This window comes from Teleopsis dalmanni, chromosome X (assembly GCF_002237135.1).
Source record: "Teleopsis dalmanni isolate 2A chromosome X, ASM223713v2, whole genome shotgun sequence".
Taxonomy (NCBI): Eukaryota; Metazoa; Arthropoda; class Insecta; order Diptera; family Diopsidae; genus Teleopsis; species Teleopsis dalmanni.
Genome location: NC_051848.1, coordinates 10,574,398 through 10,590,080, shown reverse-complemented (window position 1 = coordinate 10,590,080; position 15,683 = coordinate 10,574,398). Strand labels below are relative to the sequence as shown.

Genomic DNA, 15,683 nt, shown 5'->3' with positions numbered 1-15,683 from the left:
ATCAGTTTGGCTCGTACGTATAAGAGTCAGAAAACTGGCTAAACGTAGATCTAGAAAGACTGTTAAACCAAATAAAGCATTTAATGTTATGTAGAATACTACTAACATTGAATTTTAAAGGCATTCTAAAAAAAGTTCTAAACCAAATCGGTTTTGGTACCTGTGATTTGTACAACATGATTTAGTCCCATCAATAAAAGAAACTCATACCTCACCACTTTACCATACTTTTTGAATATAATCAAGTACCTAAATTAAATAACGCCAATAAAAATTGCTAGTTCACTGTCTATTTCACGATGAAGATAGGACAGTTCTATTGCTACTAAACATCATATTAGATTGTATATCATGTTTCTATTGCAGATAAAACTACTTATATTAATTAAATTAATATTTCGCCGTTTTCATGGGCATAAGCTGGTTTATGCTTGTAAAACATCTTATTTGTTTAAATTTCTCTTATGTATAAAACATATGACAAGTATTTTACATTTTAGTAATTTCCCTTCTAGGAAATTTATCTTTGACTTTTCACCTTAAATCAGTTAATTTATTTATAATAACATAAATAAATCGGCATTGTCGGCCTTAATGATCAAAACTGTCTGAATAAGACAAGTGGAAACGCAGTATAATATTATATACAGATAATTAAATCCAGATATATTGTAATTTTTAAAAGAGCTATATGATTAACTATATTAACTATATGTACTTTACAAAAAAATGTATTACCATAACCTTTCTGGTCATGGATATTTTCAAAAATACCTTTTCGCATTGGCAAAGCGAAAGATCCGAAATGCATATACGGAGATGCAGGCGAAGACAAAGCTGAGCATACCATCTTCAAATGCAACAGATAGAACACCGCAAGAATATCATTTGAAACAATAGTCGGTGAAATAAACATCGGAAATTTTATCTTAAAAAATGAAGCTATCTGAAGAAAACTGGTCCGCCATAGACCGATTTGTTACGATCATATTTAAACAGAAAAAGTATGATTTAGAAAATAAACAATTTTAAAAAAGATAAAAACAAATAAACCTAAGCGAGGCCTGGACGCAAGCTAACGAAGAAAAAACAAACAACCAACATAGGATAGGGTCCATCCTGAAGTATTCCCGTTAAAGTTCCAGGATAGAAACGGTCTGGTACATGAGGAGGATTGTTTTTAGTCCGTGTGACAACATAGTGACGATACGTTAGCCTTTTTAAACGTCCTCTCCGCAAAAAAAAAAACAAAAAAAAAGTACTTTACAAAAAAATGTATACAAAACATTTTTAAAACACTAACCAACAAATTATAATTTTTTTTACACTTAATTTAATTTATTTAATCCCTTTTTATTTAAATATATTTAATTTAAAAATAATTGAAGTATATATACTTGACATAGAATGTATTAGAAAAATATATTGTTCATAATTCCTTGACACATTATGAGTTTAACTTTGAAAATAATAAAAAACTTGATCTTCAAAATGAATAAATTAAATATTGTCGCCAAATTTATTGAAAATTAGAAATTAGGTGAAATTCATTAACTCACCATAAGTAATTTTTCACCTACAGAATTTCATTTAAATTTAAATGACATTGATGGCATCCAAGCCTCATATTTAATAAATTTGAATTATTTAACACAAATAATTTTAAATATATTAAAAGTTAATTTATTTAAATTAAAAGTATTATTTGCATAAAAAGTACTAAGGATTAATTTTTTTTTTTTTTTTTTTTTTGATTTTGATTTTGATTTTGATTAACAAAGGATATATTTAGAAACAAGTAAACAGAAAAATAAGATAATAAATCTATAAAAAGCAAATTATTTTTTAATGATTTGCTCATTGTTTATCTAATAAAAAGAATACGTAATGTAGAAACGGTTCGGTATTTGTTAATATATTTGAAAATGATCTCATTGCATTTTCTATTTTCAGATCAATTGACAACAAATTATTCACAACAAAAATCACGGTCGAATGCAATAAATCACCTCACTTTCAGCTTTCGGTGTGTGCAAAATGATTTTCACCAACGAAAACTAAGGTTAACCGAACTTTAATTAAACTAAAATTAAGAATTAACTTGTGCCATCAATTAAAAACAATTTATCTACTATGCAAGCGATTTAGATAAAAATAAAAATTAATTTGCATTTAATCACTTCTTACACACATTTATCAGATTTTTGGCTTGCGGTCCCAAAAATGACGTCAGCAGATAAATAAAATATCGTATAGTTGCATGATCGCTTTTTTAATTTATGAAATCTATTGCTATCACGAAATGATTGCTATCAGACCTCATCTATCAGACCTGTCTCTGGTATGTAAAAAATTTTATTGTTATTATTAGAAAAACTGATAAGCACATATACGTTTTCTACTATATTTTATGGACTCTAATAGATATATCTTTAATGCTTTTTAATATGGATCCCCATGGGTGTTTGATGCAGTAGTTATAAACGTACAACATCTATAGTTTCCAAAAAATTTCCGATTATAATTATTATTTTTATTATGTGGGGTATACCAAACATCTTGACTCAGGTAGAGCAAGTTAACACAATTCGATAATACAACACACCGCCCAGGTTTCACCAATTATCTAAAATCCATTATATATATCAGAGCTAGAAGATTTACTTATCTATATTCTGATTAATTAACGTACGACTTTACAGATCATTAACCCTTTCACATATATAAATGGATAAATTTTACATTAATTAACTGAGCATTATTTTATGATTTCTTGGTGTATTTGTCATAGACAAAATTTTACCCGAATATGTTTATGCGTGTATACATTCTGGTGAAATATCTGAACTAAGCGTACTCAAAGTAGCAGAATATGTATATGTATATATATATTCTTGTAAAATGCCTAAACTCAGAGTACTCAAAGCCGTAACTACATTTCGAAGCAAGAGGCAATAAAACTCTATAAAGTCGGTTTTACTACTACTTTTTATAGACACAACAGGGCCTAGAGACCTACTCTAAACCCAGTAGGGGCACAATAAACCGGATGATCGTAACAATAATAATTTATATTAAGGAGCACTTCAAGAAACTACTAATATATACAAAACACAAGAGAGAACGAGAGAACGAATACGCCAACTGGAATATGTAATTAAAATACCTAGATAACATAAGAGAAACAAAAAGAATTTCGAACGCAGACTTGCAGATGTGTACAGCAGGTGTCAACTAAGAAACAAACGAACTATTCTCTTCCAAAAAAATCGATGGAGGATTAAATAATTCAAAGATAGTGCGTGCCAATAAAAGTATGTCTGCAGAAAAAAAAATGAAATTTTAGAAAAGCTTAAAAGAGGACACCTAACGAAGAAAAGAATCAACGGAGATACTTTCCGATTTATATATAATGTGTGTCAATATAAGAATGCAAAAATAAACACCAACATCAAAGTAAATAAGAAAGAAAAATTATAGAAATATGCAAAATCAGACGATTAATCCACGGAGGGTAAGAGGATTTAGACCTAATACGTATCAGTAGCTGGAGAGTCATAGGAATAAATGTAAATAATTTCAGGAAGATCGCACCGGATTTATGTTCCTAATGCACTATAAAATCATTAGTGCTTATTTAAGATTTGATATAATTAAAATTTCCTTAGTAAATCAAAAGTTTTAAAAACTAGGGAATGGCAAAGAATAGAAATTTTGAGTATAAATATTTACTCTCTGATAGATTAAAGAATTTTTTATCTATGATCAAAATCTTTAGTCTTTAATAGATTAAAAAATGTTTAATCCTTAAAAGTTGTTTGAAATATAAAAAATAACTTTACCAAATGAAATGCTTCATCACAAAGTGAATCATGTTTACAGATTAGAAGAATATGATGAAAAAGACAACGAAATAGGACGCCTTATGTTCTATTAAAGAAAAGACTTTTTTTCAAAGATATTGGTGTAAACTTTATCGGAGATATATTATTATGAAAAAAAATTGTTTTTCATGATAATGTCAATATACAATCTATGGCTTCGCCTAATAAGATAATTTAATTTGGCTGCGTCAAGAGATAGGGCTGAAGACTGAGAATATGAGACGAATGGCTAATGCCAATGGATGATTTAATTTATGTTCGAAAGATGTTGCTCTTTGAAAGACAGTTAAGGTTAAAGATAATATAGTAAAACTATGAAGGAAAATTTTTAAGATATGATAATATGCGATATTTGTTAAGAATATCGCGAGAATAAAAGACAACTATATGAAATTGTACGATTTAATCTTTATTCGATAGAATATATTATCACATAGAGAATTTTGTTATAGGATAATGGCAATATAAATGTCAAAGTTTCTCTGATAAGATAGCTTTATTTTTATTCAAAAGATGAGGGTCCATTAAAAGATATTTGTTAAGAGTAACTGAAATATGAGAAAACTATTTGGAATTGAATGATCTGATTAAGAAAACTCAAATGGTTATTGAGTGTATTTTATCATGAGAAGAGATTGTATTCAAGAGAATTAATCAAATAGTATAAATTATTAATATACTTTGTATCTAAAATTATTGCGTTAACTTGGAGTCTTGCAGAATTTTATTTTATACGATATTGGAAAATTAGACCCCTTTATGGCAACCCCATATCTGAAATGAAGATTATGTACTTTTTCAATAAACTAATTTTTTTTATTCTTTCATAAAATAAGTTGACAATCTTCATTCTAGACCTAAAGTTTTCGTAAAGCGATATTTTCCAATATCTCTAAAATAAATGTCAACAAGATGCCAAATTTATTTTTAAAACTCATTACCGTTACTCCATAATATAATATATTGATAAAAGATAATAAATAAATAAGCAATTCATAATCGTTAAATTTTCATGATTTTAATAATTTAAAAATGTTAAAAATGTTAAAAATTTGGACTCACCTTGCAATTGTAGAATTGTCATTTGGTATTCCGCCAGTTTCTCATCTATATAGTCTTGCGACTGGTTCGCTATAATTTCTGCTGTCGATGGACCGAATTCCTCTTCATCATCATAAATAACGTACGATTTAGGCTGAGGAGGCTCCAGTGGTACACCGACATAGTCGTATTGATTTTGTTGTTGGTGTTGTTTTTTTGGGTATTGCTGTTGTTGTGTTTCGTAAAGATGAGATAAAGGAGTTTGACGATTGCTGTACATAAACTCTGAACTATTTGGTGTTTGGCAAACTACTGGCGATGGTGTTGGTGACAATTGGAAGGAGCTTGTCGGGCCACCCACCGAATTCTGATGCTGCATTGTTGGCAATGGTCTGAATGGTCTAGGTCCGTTTGAAGCAGTGTTGTAAGCGGCAGGCATTTGCAGACTTTTTGGCGGCGGCATCTGTGGCTGCGTCTGCATCGGTATTTGATGATTAGGATTATTTACAGAATAGAAATTAGGTTGAAAATTTGGTGGTTGATATGGAGTTGGTGACTGATTTCCTGCTATATACGATGGTGGCTGTGGCCATTGTGGACGTGGATGCGGCATATTAGCGGTGTTGCGTGTGCTCCGTATACCACGCGGACCTGGTGACATTGCATGACCAAACGGTGTTGGACTTATAATCGGTGCCGGTGACTGCATCGCTGGCGAGGGTGGCCGATATAAAAATGATGATGGCGATGGAGAGGCTGGATTTTGGGCACGAGGATTCCATCCACGCCCATAGGGAGGCGGCTGTTGCCCGGACATCACTCTTCAACAATCTGAACACAAGAAATGGTGACTTCAAATTTTTATTACGCAATTTTGTGAATTGAATTGTGATTTTGTTCCAGATTTAATTCAAATTCTAAAAAAAAAATGTTAACAAGATTTCACAATAACACAACTTCACCACCGTTTCTGATTATTCTACCACAAGGAACACGTTTTCTGCCCGATTCTTCTAACGAAATGAATTTCTTTAATTTTTATGAAAGCGATTTTCACTCAATTCTTACGCTTACACAGAAAGAAAGTTCATGGTGAAAATTTTTCATGACGAATAATAAATTTTAGGAATAATATATATACAAGTATACATATTCACATATATGTATATATAAATATATATAGTATGATATATATATTAAATTGTGTATGATGTATAATAGAGCGAATATTATAGATATTTTCGCATAAAACATTTAATTTATCGTACCAGGTGTAAGAGGGTAACAGGGAAGTGATAACAAACTTGGATTTATTAGAAATCGAAATGCGTGTAGTGTCCGTGAATGTGGAAAATTGGTACGTAACACGTAACACATAACACGTATATGTATTACCGAAGCCCAAGTGTCAAAAGTAAGAATAATCGATTTGACCTAGAAACGAGAAGAACACAAACAACAACTAACTCGTCAGGCCAACAAACGGAAATCGGTTAAAACAATGAATTTTCTTCATTGCTCAGAATTGTTAAAAGTGGTGCTGACGACATCTCATTTTCTTTCATTTTCCATCAACGATCGTCGTGTTCAGATTCGAAATGCGTTCAAAATGCTTAATACACAGAAAACACTTGTCTCTGCAAATTAAAACATTTCCCTAATATATTTCATCTCTGACATAATTCTTTTTTCTTCTGCGTGTTTTATGGGATTAAAATCTGTCAAAAATGAGATAAAATAAGAAGGCACAGATATAAATATTGGTATTATAATGATCGCATAGTCGAAAATGTGAGTGGTTGATGTCGATTGACTGGATCATACTCTACACCCTATACTCATTCAAAACAAATACCTCAATTACGAGTGGAACGGTAACATTATTTGAATGAATAAGAGACATAATATATAAGTCAAATAAATGTTTGCCAAATGCAAAGATAATAAATTCTTGCAAATTTCACATTTTTTATTTTTATGAATTTTTCTATCACATTTTTTTTTTTCATTATTAAAAAAAGAAACTTATGCCCCATTCTTGAAAAAGATTTAAAAAATTAATATCTTTATTTTGCTTGTTGTTGTTCTAGCACGTCCTAAAGCCCATCCATCCAGAGCTGAGGGCCCCAGCAAGCAAAAAACACATTCGGAATATTTTCTTAATGGCAAGTATATAATGAGATTTAGGATAAAATAGAGTAAAATAATAGTGAATGGGAACGGAGTCGAATACGTATCTATTTCAGTTTCCTTTGATATATCACAATTATTTCAAACAGTTGGCGTAGTCCCAACAACTATGCTGTGGAATAGTGGAATATAGATATAGGATATAGATTTTTATGTGGAGAACCATTTCGAAAAAATACTTCTCAATGGAGATGAAACTGTTTTATAAATGGCTATTTTACCTTTCTGAATTATAATTAGTGTTAAAAAGAAACAGATGTTCTCAAAACATAAGACGATTTTTGTTTTGTATTATTAACAAATTGCATTATTAACATTATTTAGTGTATTTTTTTTTCATATATGTAAATCACAATTTCTCTATCCCTACTTATATAATGTGTATATATATTATAGAGAGTGCATTTCCAGAAAACAATCAATTTATTCTATATATTAAGGATGAAATCGATCTCCATAGTCCTAACATGACCGATTATAAAGTAGATCATTTCTATAAATTTATTACTTGGGAACTATAAACTAAATATGTATATATATATATATATATATATATTTCGTATATAGAAAATACTAATTAATAATGGACAACTAATAATAATAGAATTAATTAAATCATAATTAAATTAATTCATAAACTAATAATGGTATTTGGCAATACTCGAAATAGATCATTTCTATAAATTTATTACTTAGAATCTATAAACTGAATATATATATAATATCTATATATATATATTACATACATATGAAATACTAATTAATAAAAGAGTTTGTACTTAATGTCGTATTACAATCAATTGAACACACTTTAATAATATCTTAAAAGGAATAATAATATTATTAGAAATTTTACTACTCAGGATCAAGAGAATTGTATATTTATGTACTTCAAACTACTAATCGTAATATAACACTACGGTCAAGTATACGATAGTCACACATTAATAACCACGGTCAGATTTGAGATTATGGGTTAAGTCCATATGCAACATAATTAAGTCACTTAGTAAAAAATATGAAAATAGTTAAAGAAATTTTACGATCAGTTGTAGACTTTTAGTAAGTATTGCTATCTTAATATAGAAATACTTTCAGTGATTGTATCTATATGAAAGAATATTAAAGTATGGGTCACTTACAAGAACCAAGTTTTCTACTCATCACTCTACATTTTTTAAAAACTGAAAGAGATCTCAAATGAAAGAAGTTCTCAAATGAAAAATTGATTAAATACGCTTACTTAAATAAATTAAATTACTTAAATAAATCTAGCTACAATATGTTCCCTTACAGAACTCCTTTAATTGCTTTAAAAATTTGAATGGTTAACCCATCAACTCTTATAGAGTAGTTTAATAGGTCACTCGGATTAAATAGATGTTCAAGAACATTGTTAAAAAGTAATACTTTCTTATTTGTTTTTGTTCTTCAATAGGACTTACAACGCAGTCATTTCCCTGTTGCTTTATTTTTGTAATAACCATTTTATCTATATCCCAAATATCTCTTGTAAAGTTAACGAGTTTAACGTGTTCTATTTTTTAAGTAAACCCGGCTGCCTACAACAACAACAGTATTCATGAAGAACCTGGAGAAGAGCAATTAATATATAACTTGTGCATATCGAAGCACTGTACATGGAACAACAATATTAGTCAAGTTATGCTTGGAATATGGTTTAAAAAGATTATTAATATACTAGCTACATGACTAGTACCGACATTACTCTGCCCATTACCAAAGTATGACCCACCAATTATGAATATACATATATATTAATCCAATTATAAATCAATCATAAGGGTTCAGAAATTTAATATATAGATTGATCATCAAAGACTATTACATATATTTATATATATATATATATATATATATATATATATATATATATATGTTATATATATATATGTGTATCGGTATTGCGTGTGCAATAAATATTTTTATTATATTTGAAGTAAATTTAATATTGAATTCCTTCAACTTTACAAATACATTAACCAATGCATACATTAATACTCGTATATATACATTAATTTTGAGTCATATAAAAATAATGTTTTTTTTAAAGTCAATATTTTATAGTCTCAGACTATAATATCTTAGAAAATGGAGCAATTCATATGAAAAGTATTTACCCAAGAATATTTTATTTGGCAAGAAATTATTCTAATAAATTTATTTCATGTTATTTGCGTTTAATATACAATTTACTTAAGCAAAACACATAATATCGGAAATCGCCTTTCAAAAATAGATACCGAAAATCCAAAAATAAAACCATTCGAACTGGAATTTTAACGCACAACAAATAACATCGAAATAATTGCAATTGAGTTGAATTTGGTCGAGCATGCACAGACGTACATGCTCATACGTCTATGGCCATCACACGTACACATCAAGAGATTTAATAATCTACACACCGATCTAAAATTAGAAATCGTGGCAACTGTTCGTTCGGACGACTAATAGGATGTGCAAAATTTATGCGAATGCAAAACTTTCCACAACAACAACAACTGCGTGAGCCCAAGCAACGCAACACAAACTCTTGTTCGTTCTGAAAGAAGGAACGAACGAACAAGCGAACAAGCAAACGAACGCAGGAGAGAAGTCGAGAAGTCGAGAAGAAGCGTATCTCCCCACTCGACTTTCGCTATTAACAGCATTTATTTGTTTTCATATACATCTCTTAATTGAATTTATCTAAGTGCGTCCAATATCTTCGTTGAAGCACTTCGAGTCGTGGATTCGCTTCTGTGTCTATATACCACGACACCACGACACCGCGATTTGTGGCCAATTCGTCGTATTGCTAACGAATCGCTTTTCGATTTCAAAAATAGAAATGAACTCAGTTCGTTAAACTTAAAAGATTCTTTATTTTTGGCTTTTCATTTGCGGTGAATTTTCCTTTCTTTCCTTTCTTTCCTTTCTTTCCTTTCTTTTGTTTTAATATTTTTCTCTTTTTCTTTTTTTTTTTCTTTTTCTTTCAATGAAAACAGATTTTAATTAAGAAAAATTAACAATTTTCACACAAGTCCATTTTTTGTGATTTCATCGCTAACATAAATTGCAGAATCCCACACAGAAAACGTGTTTCACATATTTTTGAAAAAGTTTCTGAATTATAGATCCATTATGTAATTTTGAGAGATATCGTATGCGTTGTTCTACGCATTCTTCTACGAGATCTATCAAAACATGTTCATGTCAATTGTTTTCCCGATTCGATCGATTTTCACAGAAGTGCACTATCAATGCGGAAAATTACTTTACGCTTTTGCCGATTTTTGTATGCAAAGTGTGTGCGAACTGATTCTGATGTATGTTATATGAAGCGCGTGTTTCAAAAAGAATTCATAAGATTTTCAGGGAACAACGAATCTTCTCCGTGCAGTAAGAAGAAATCGAAAACAACACACACGACGAGAACGAAACACAAACTGAAAGAACTCAGAAGAGCAGCGCAGATTTTCATACCAAACATAAATTAAACACTACCAATCGGGCGCCCAACCGATACGGTCCGATCAAAACCGAAATGTCTAAAGGAAAAGTGTTTTCTTTTTACCTCAAAAGATGTCCGACACATTTTTCCATCTTGTCAAACAAGCGCACACATTAGCATGCAAGTACATTTTGAGTTGGCATTTGTCATTTCAATGTTAATAAGGAAGTTCATGCAAGTCCATCTGCACTTTATACTATTTAACCCATTAAAATATATATACACACATGCATCTAATTAAAGATACTTGTATAAGATATAGATTTATCTTATCCTATTAGATACATTGTTCTAATATATTTAATAGATTAATATTGATTTATATCAAATGAGAAAATTGTGTACCATGGCCTATAAGATCTATTGTAGTAATAGATATATAAAACATATGACGACTTACATATACTTTATATAACTTAACCTACTACAACACATGCCTGTAAATATTATCAAAAAGAAAAATAGTACACCGGGACCTATGATGTCTATTGTACCAATGTATTATATCAAACTATATAGATATGCAAAAGTTTATCCGACCCATCTATAGTTTATACTACTTAACTCATTAAAATATATATACATCATTAAATAAAGAAATTTGCATAACATATAGATTTGGCTTAACCTATTACATCGATTGTGCTGATATGGGAAATTCGTATAGCTGGGTCTATAAGATCTGCTGCAGTAATAGATATATGAAAGATATGACAACCCAACTGTACTTTATATTACTTAACCTACTATAATACATGTAAATATTATAAAAGAAAAATAGTATATCGGAACCTATATAGGAACCTATAATACATTATTTTTGTATTAAAATAATCTTTTTATAAAATTTCGTGTGAGAGGTCAACTTTGTTCTGGACCAGAAGGTGGAAACTGAGGCAAAGAGGCCTCAGAACCTCTTAATTAAGAAGAATTCTTTTATAATAAATATTTTGAATATTTTTTCCTTGTTAAAGCCAATTTTATTGGCATCGTTTTTATAACATTGCTATTATTTATATTAAATAATTAAATTAATACAATTTTTTTTTTGTTTTTTTTTTTGTTTCTGTTTGTCATTAAAACAATAAATTAATATTTATTTAATTTTAATTTAATTTAAATTTAATATTTAATTAATTTAAGCTCAGCTCAGACTGATTGGGATACCGTAATTGCTTGCAGATAAGCTAAGGAATTCACGCCGAATCGATGAAGAGCCAGAACTGGAACTAGGGAGCTTCTAATGCTCAACAGAAATGGTACCCGACTTGTCACAAGGTTTCTCACTGGACATTGCGAAGTAAAAACGCATCTACGAACCTAGGTATTACAAGAAATGATAACTGCAGACTTTGTTGCGAATAGGAAATAGCAGAATACATTCTCTGTCACTATGATAATATCGCCAGACACAGGCTTCAATACTTATCAATTGCCTGCCTACCTTATAACGAAATTAGGCAATATCTCTTCAAAGGACATAATGGCAAGTAGTTAAATGCTACTCGTCTATGCAACTAAAGTGGGTATGTCACAATGTGGTGACAAGTTCTCAACCGTTTTTGAATCTAATCTAATCTAATTGATTAATTATTATAATAATAATAAATATATAAGTATTTTAATTTAAATTATTTAAGATATTCTTATAATTACAGCTATTTTAATTATAATTATTATATGTACTATATAATTAGTATACGATTAAATTATACTGATTTACCATAAGTCGAGATGCCATCACAATAGCCATATCAATAATAATAATGTTATATTGTACTAATTATGGTATTATTATTATAGCAGAATATACATTCCCAGGAGCCTATTTCAACTGTGCATTAGCGCAGGGCAGTCTAATAGCACGTGTGTGGCCGACCACTTCTGGGTTTAGAGTAGATCTCTAAGCTCTGTTGCGTCTATAAAAAGTAATATACAACCTATTTTACAGAGTTTTATTGCCTCTTCCGTATAATACTCAACATAATCGACACAAATTTTTCGGAGTCTTATTCCCAATGCGTTCCCATGTCTTTATGCAGCATTAATGCGTATGAGATACATTACGCTAGAAAGTTAAGGGTTCGTCAATTTGTGTTGGGGATTTCAGTAGATCATAAAAATGTGCTATCATCAAGGTATGTGATAAATTTATTTTATTTACTGCTAAAATGCGAATTTATAACTTTTGCCAAAAATATCAATGGATTACTCAATGAATTTCTTTGTTCTTGGCGCCATCCTCTTTTTCATCACTTTATTTTATAGGCGAGCAGTGAAGAGTTTGCTACATAATTATTAAGATTAGCATAAAAGAAAACTTAATAAATAAAAATACCAAAATGTTTATGCAAAATCACTATAAACAATTCGAATTCGAAAGGCTGGTGATGAAGAAATGATGGACGTGGGGAGAAAAGTTTAAATAGTTTTACACTTGCCACTTGCGTTGTGTATTCAATAAAGTAGGCAATTGAGCTATATTTCCTTCCTTCTACCAACAAAACCGCGAAACAACAAACAGAAGAACAACAATTACAACAACAATTAAAAATCTTTATGAACACGCACAGATGCGATGTACTCCAAATTTGGATGAGTTCATCCATAAGCACATAAAATTAATTCTAAACGCAACATTAAAAATGAAATTATTGATTCGATGTGAAAATGATATAAAAATTTTGGTGTTTACATAGATTAACAAATGGTAAATAGTCGAATGGGCGAAGATTGGGCGAAGTGCCGGCCACTTCAGTAATTGATCGGTGGAATTGTGGCGGATGTGTACACCTCAGATATATAACATACAATTGTGTGAGTGAAGCCACAGAAATCACGAGAACTTATTTTCAAAGAAACTATTCCGTCTGTTCGTTGGATTGTTGGTTCGCTTTTGTTTTTAGTTTTATCTTTTCTATTTTAAATGCAATTTCTATTATTTGTTCACACCGACTGAACATTCGGTGTGAACAAACGTTGGCATTCGAATTTATAATCACACAAATCTTTAAAGCAACGTACAACGTTTTAGTACACCGATGAAGATTATTATGAAGAGTAGAGCACTTCTCGATATATAAACTTTTTAGGTTTACTTTCAACAGAAATATAGAGAAACATGTTCAGAAATCAAAAACTAGAACTAAAATATTTCTGAAGCCTTTCACAAAACTTCGGATAGTCCTGTAAATATGCAAAAAATATTGCGAAGAAAATATAAGCCTCATAATTTATGAGTACATTATTCAAAAATAGTCATATGAACATCAGAGTCCGTAGCTTAGTGCAGTGCACCAAATCCCCATAAAAAATTTAACATTACAAAGATTGATGTGTTTCTAAATGACTGACCCTATAAGAAATTGTCCCACGATCATTTATTTTGAACCCACCACCTATACATTAGGCAGGCCAACTGTCAAGGAATCATTATTTTACTATAAAAAATAGACATTATAAAACAAAAGACCATGCATTACATAACTCAATTATCAATAAAACACTTACTGTCTGCAAATCGTAGTCCAGAACTCAATAATCAATTTGTCACACAATAGCTTAAGTAACGTATTCAGTGTTGACTATATTGAAAGATGAAATTGTGAAGGTCTTAGAGCATATCACAGAACTTGAAACTTCGATTAGGAAAAAAGAAAGGATGAATATTTGAAAATTATACATAAAACATGAAATGCAAATTTTCAATGGTGCTGGGGTTGATGTATATTGGTCAAATCTGTTTCAGTCGAAAATTATTCAAAACATTTATCAGACCTGGATAGTTCAATAATTTGCATGTATCAGTTTTCAAGAAAAAGAAACAGCAAAAATATTAATGTATTTGATAATGCTAATCAGACTAGGCTAGATAATAATCAGATCTTAACTGGTTAAGGAGATATTTAGCGTTTCAATATCAACTCTTCTAAAAATATCAAATAGAGATTTAAATGGAATAGGTGTATATCTACAACTATTCAGGATACCTAATATTCATGACGGTAATATGAGAGTAAACTAAAAATGAAAAAATTTGGAACTTGATCCCAAATTGTTTTGTTTGATTGTCAAACATTTTACAATATCTTTACACGGGTATAGTCAACCAGGGTAAGATAATCTCAAATTCACATTCAAGGTTGTAATGACCAAAATACTTAACAAAAATCGATCTAGAATACAGTGTCGATTTCCTAGTGAGCCACACAAACTCAAAGGATCCCTATATAATCCCAAATCTGTCTGGAAACAAATATTGCCGGTTCACCTAGTCATACCAGAGACGCCAACACATGTACTAACAGAATGTCCATTATTAAGTGGTCAGCTAAGTGCTACGCACATATCACCAGAAAAGTCCGCAACTTTGAATCCTAGAAAATTACTTGTCTTTTTTTAGAGAATCGGATTAAATGTAATATTTTAAACAATAAATCATTAGTCAAAAGTGAGAGCAACTTATAAACTAACCCTATAAAAGTTTCTTTCAAAAATTAAAGTTATAGCTGTGTATTAAAAAATAATGTGAAAACACTTAAGTTATAATGCTCAGATCACTTTCCAGTACTTATCGAATGCTGTAAGGACATTCTTATATATGCCGAATAGAGCATGTACAAAGGACATTACCTACATATTGAACTTGTGATCTAAAAGCAAGTATAACTAATTTTATTCCTAAAGATCAGTTACCATAGCATTAAAAATCGCGTATTATCCAAATGGAACTATTTCTTAAGCACTAGTAGAGTCTCATCTTCCTGAATTTATCTCATCTTATAACACTATTCCTTACAGACTAATGGAATTTTTTTTCATACCTTGCCTTTCTAAGCATATATAAAAAAAAACGACTGTTTATTCCTTATATTGAACATTCTATTATTAAAAACTGAAATATTTAATACATAACATTTTTACACCAAATCACTTTATAGTAACACTTTGTATAAAATATTAATACTATTGTGATGGTCTGAGTCAAATTGTTTTAAAACAGTGTTCAACTCTATTACCAAAGTATACCCCGAACTGATGTAACATCAGAT

At 30.0% G+C, this 15,683-nt stretch overlaps 1 protein-coding gene across 3 annotated transcripts in view; it reads right to left on the bottom strand.

Annotated features, from left to right (window-relative positions):
- The window catches only part of LOC119687571 (nesprin-1), a 138,257-nt gene extending 127,706 nt beyond the window's left edge, over positions 1-10,551 (bottom strand). For all 3 annotated transcript variants that reach the window (XM_038101925.1, XM_038101926.1, XM_038101929.1), the window contains exons 1-2: positions 10,396-10,551; positions 4,947-5,842 (exon numbers count right to left, since the gene is read on the bottom strand). In XM_038101925.1, the coding sequence (XP_037957853.1) occupies positions 4,947-5,742 (796 nt within the window). In that variant the 5' untranslated portion in view covers positions 5,743-5,842; positions 10,396-10,551. The remainder of the gene's footprint in view (positions 1-4,946; positions 5,843-10,395) is intronic.
- Positions 10,552-15,683: the final 5,132 nt, after the last annotated feature.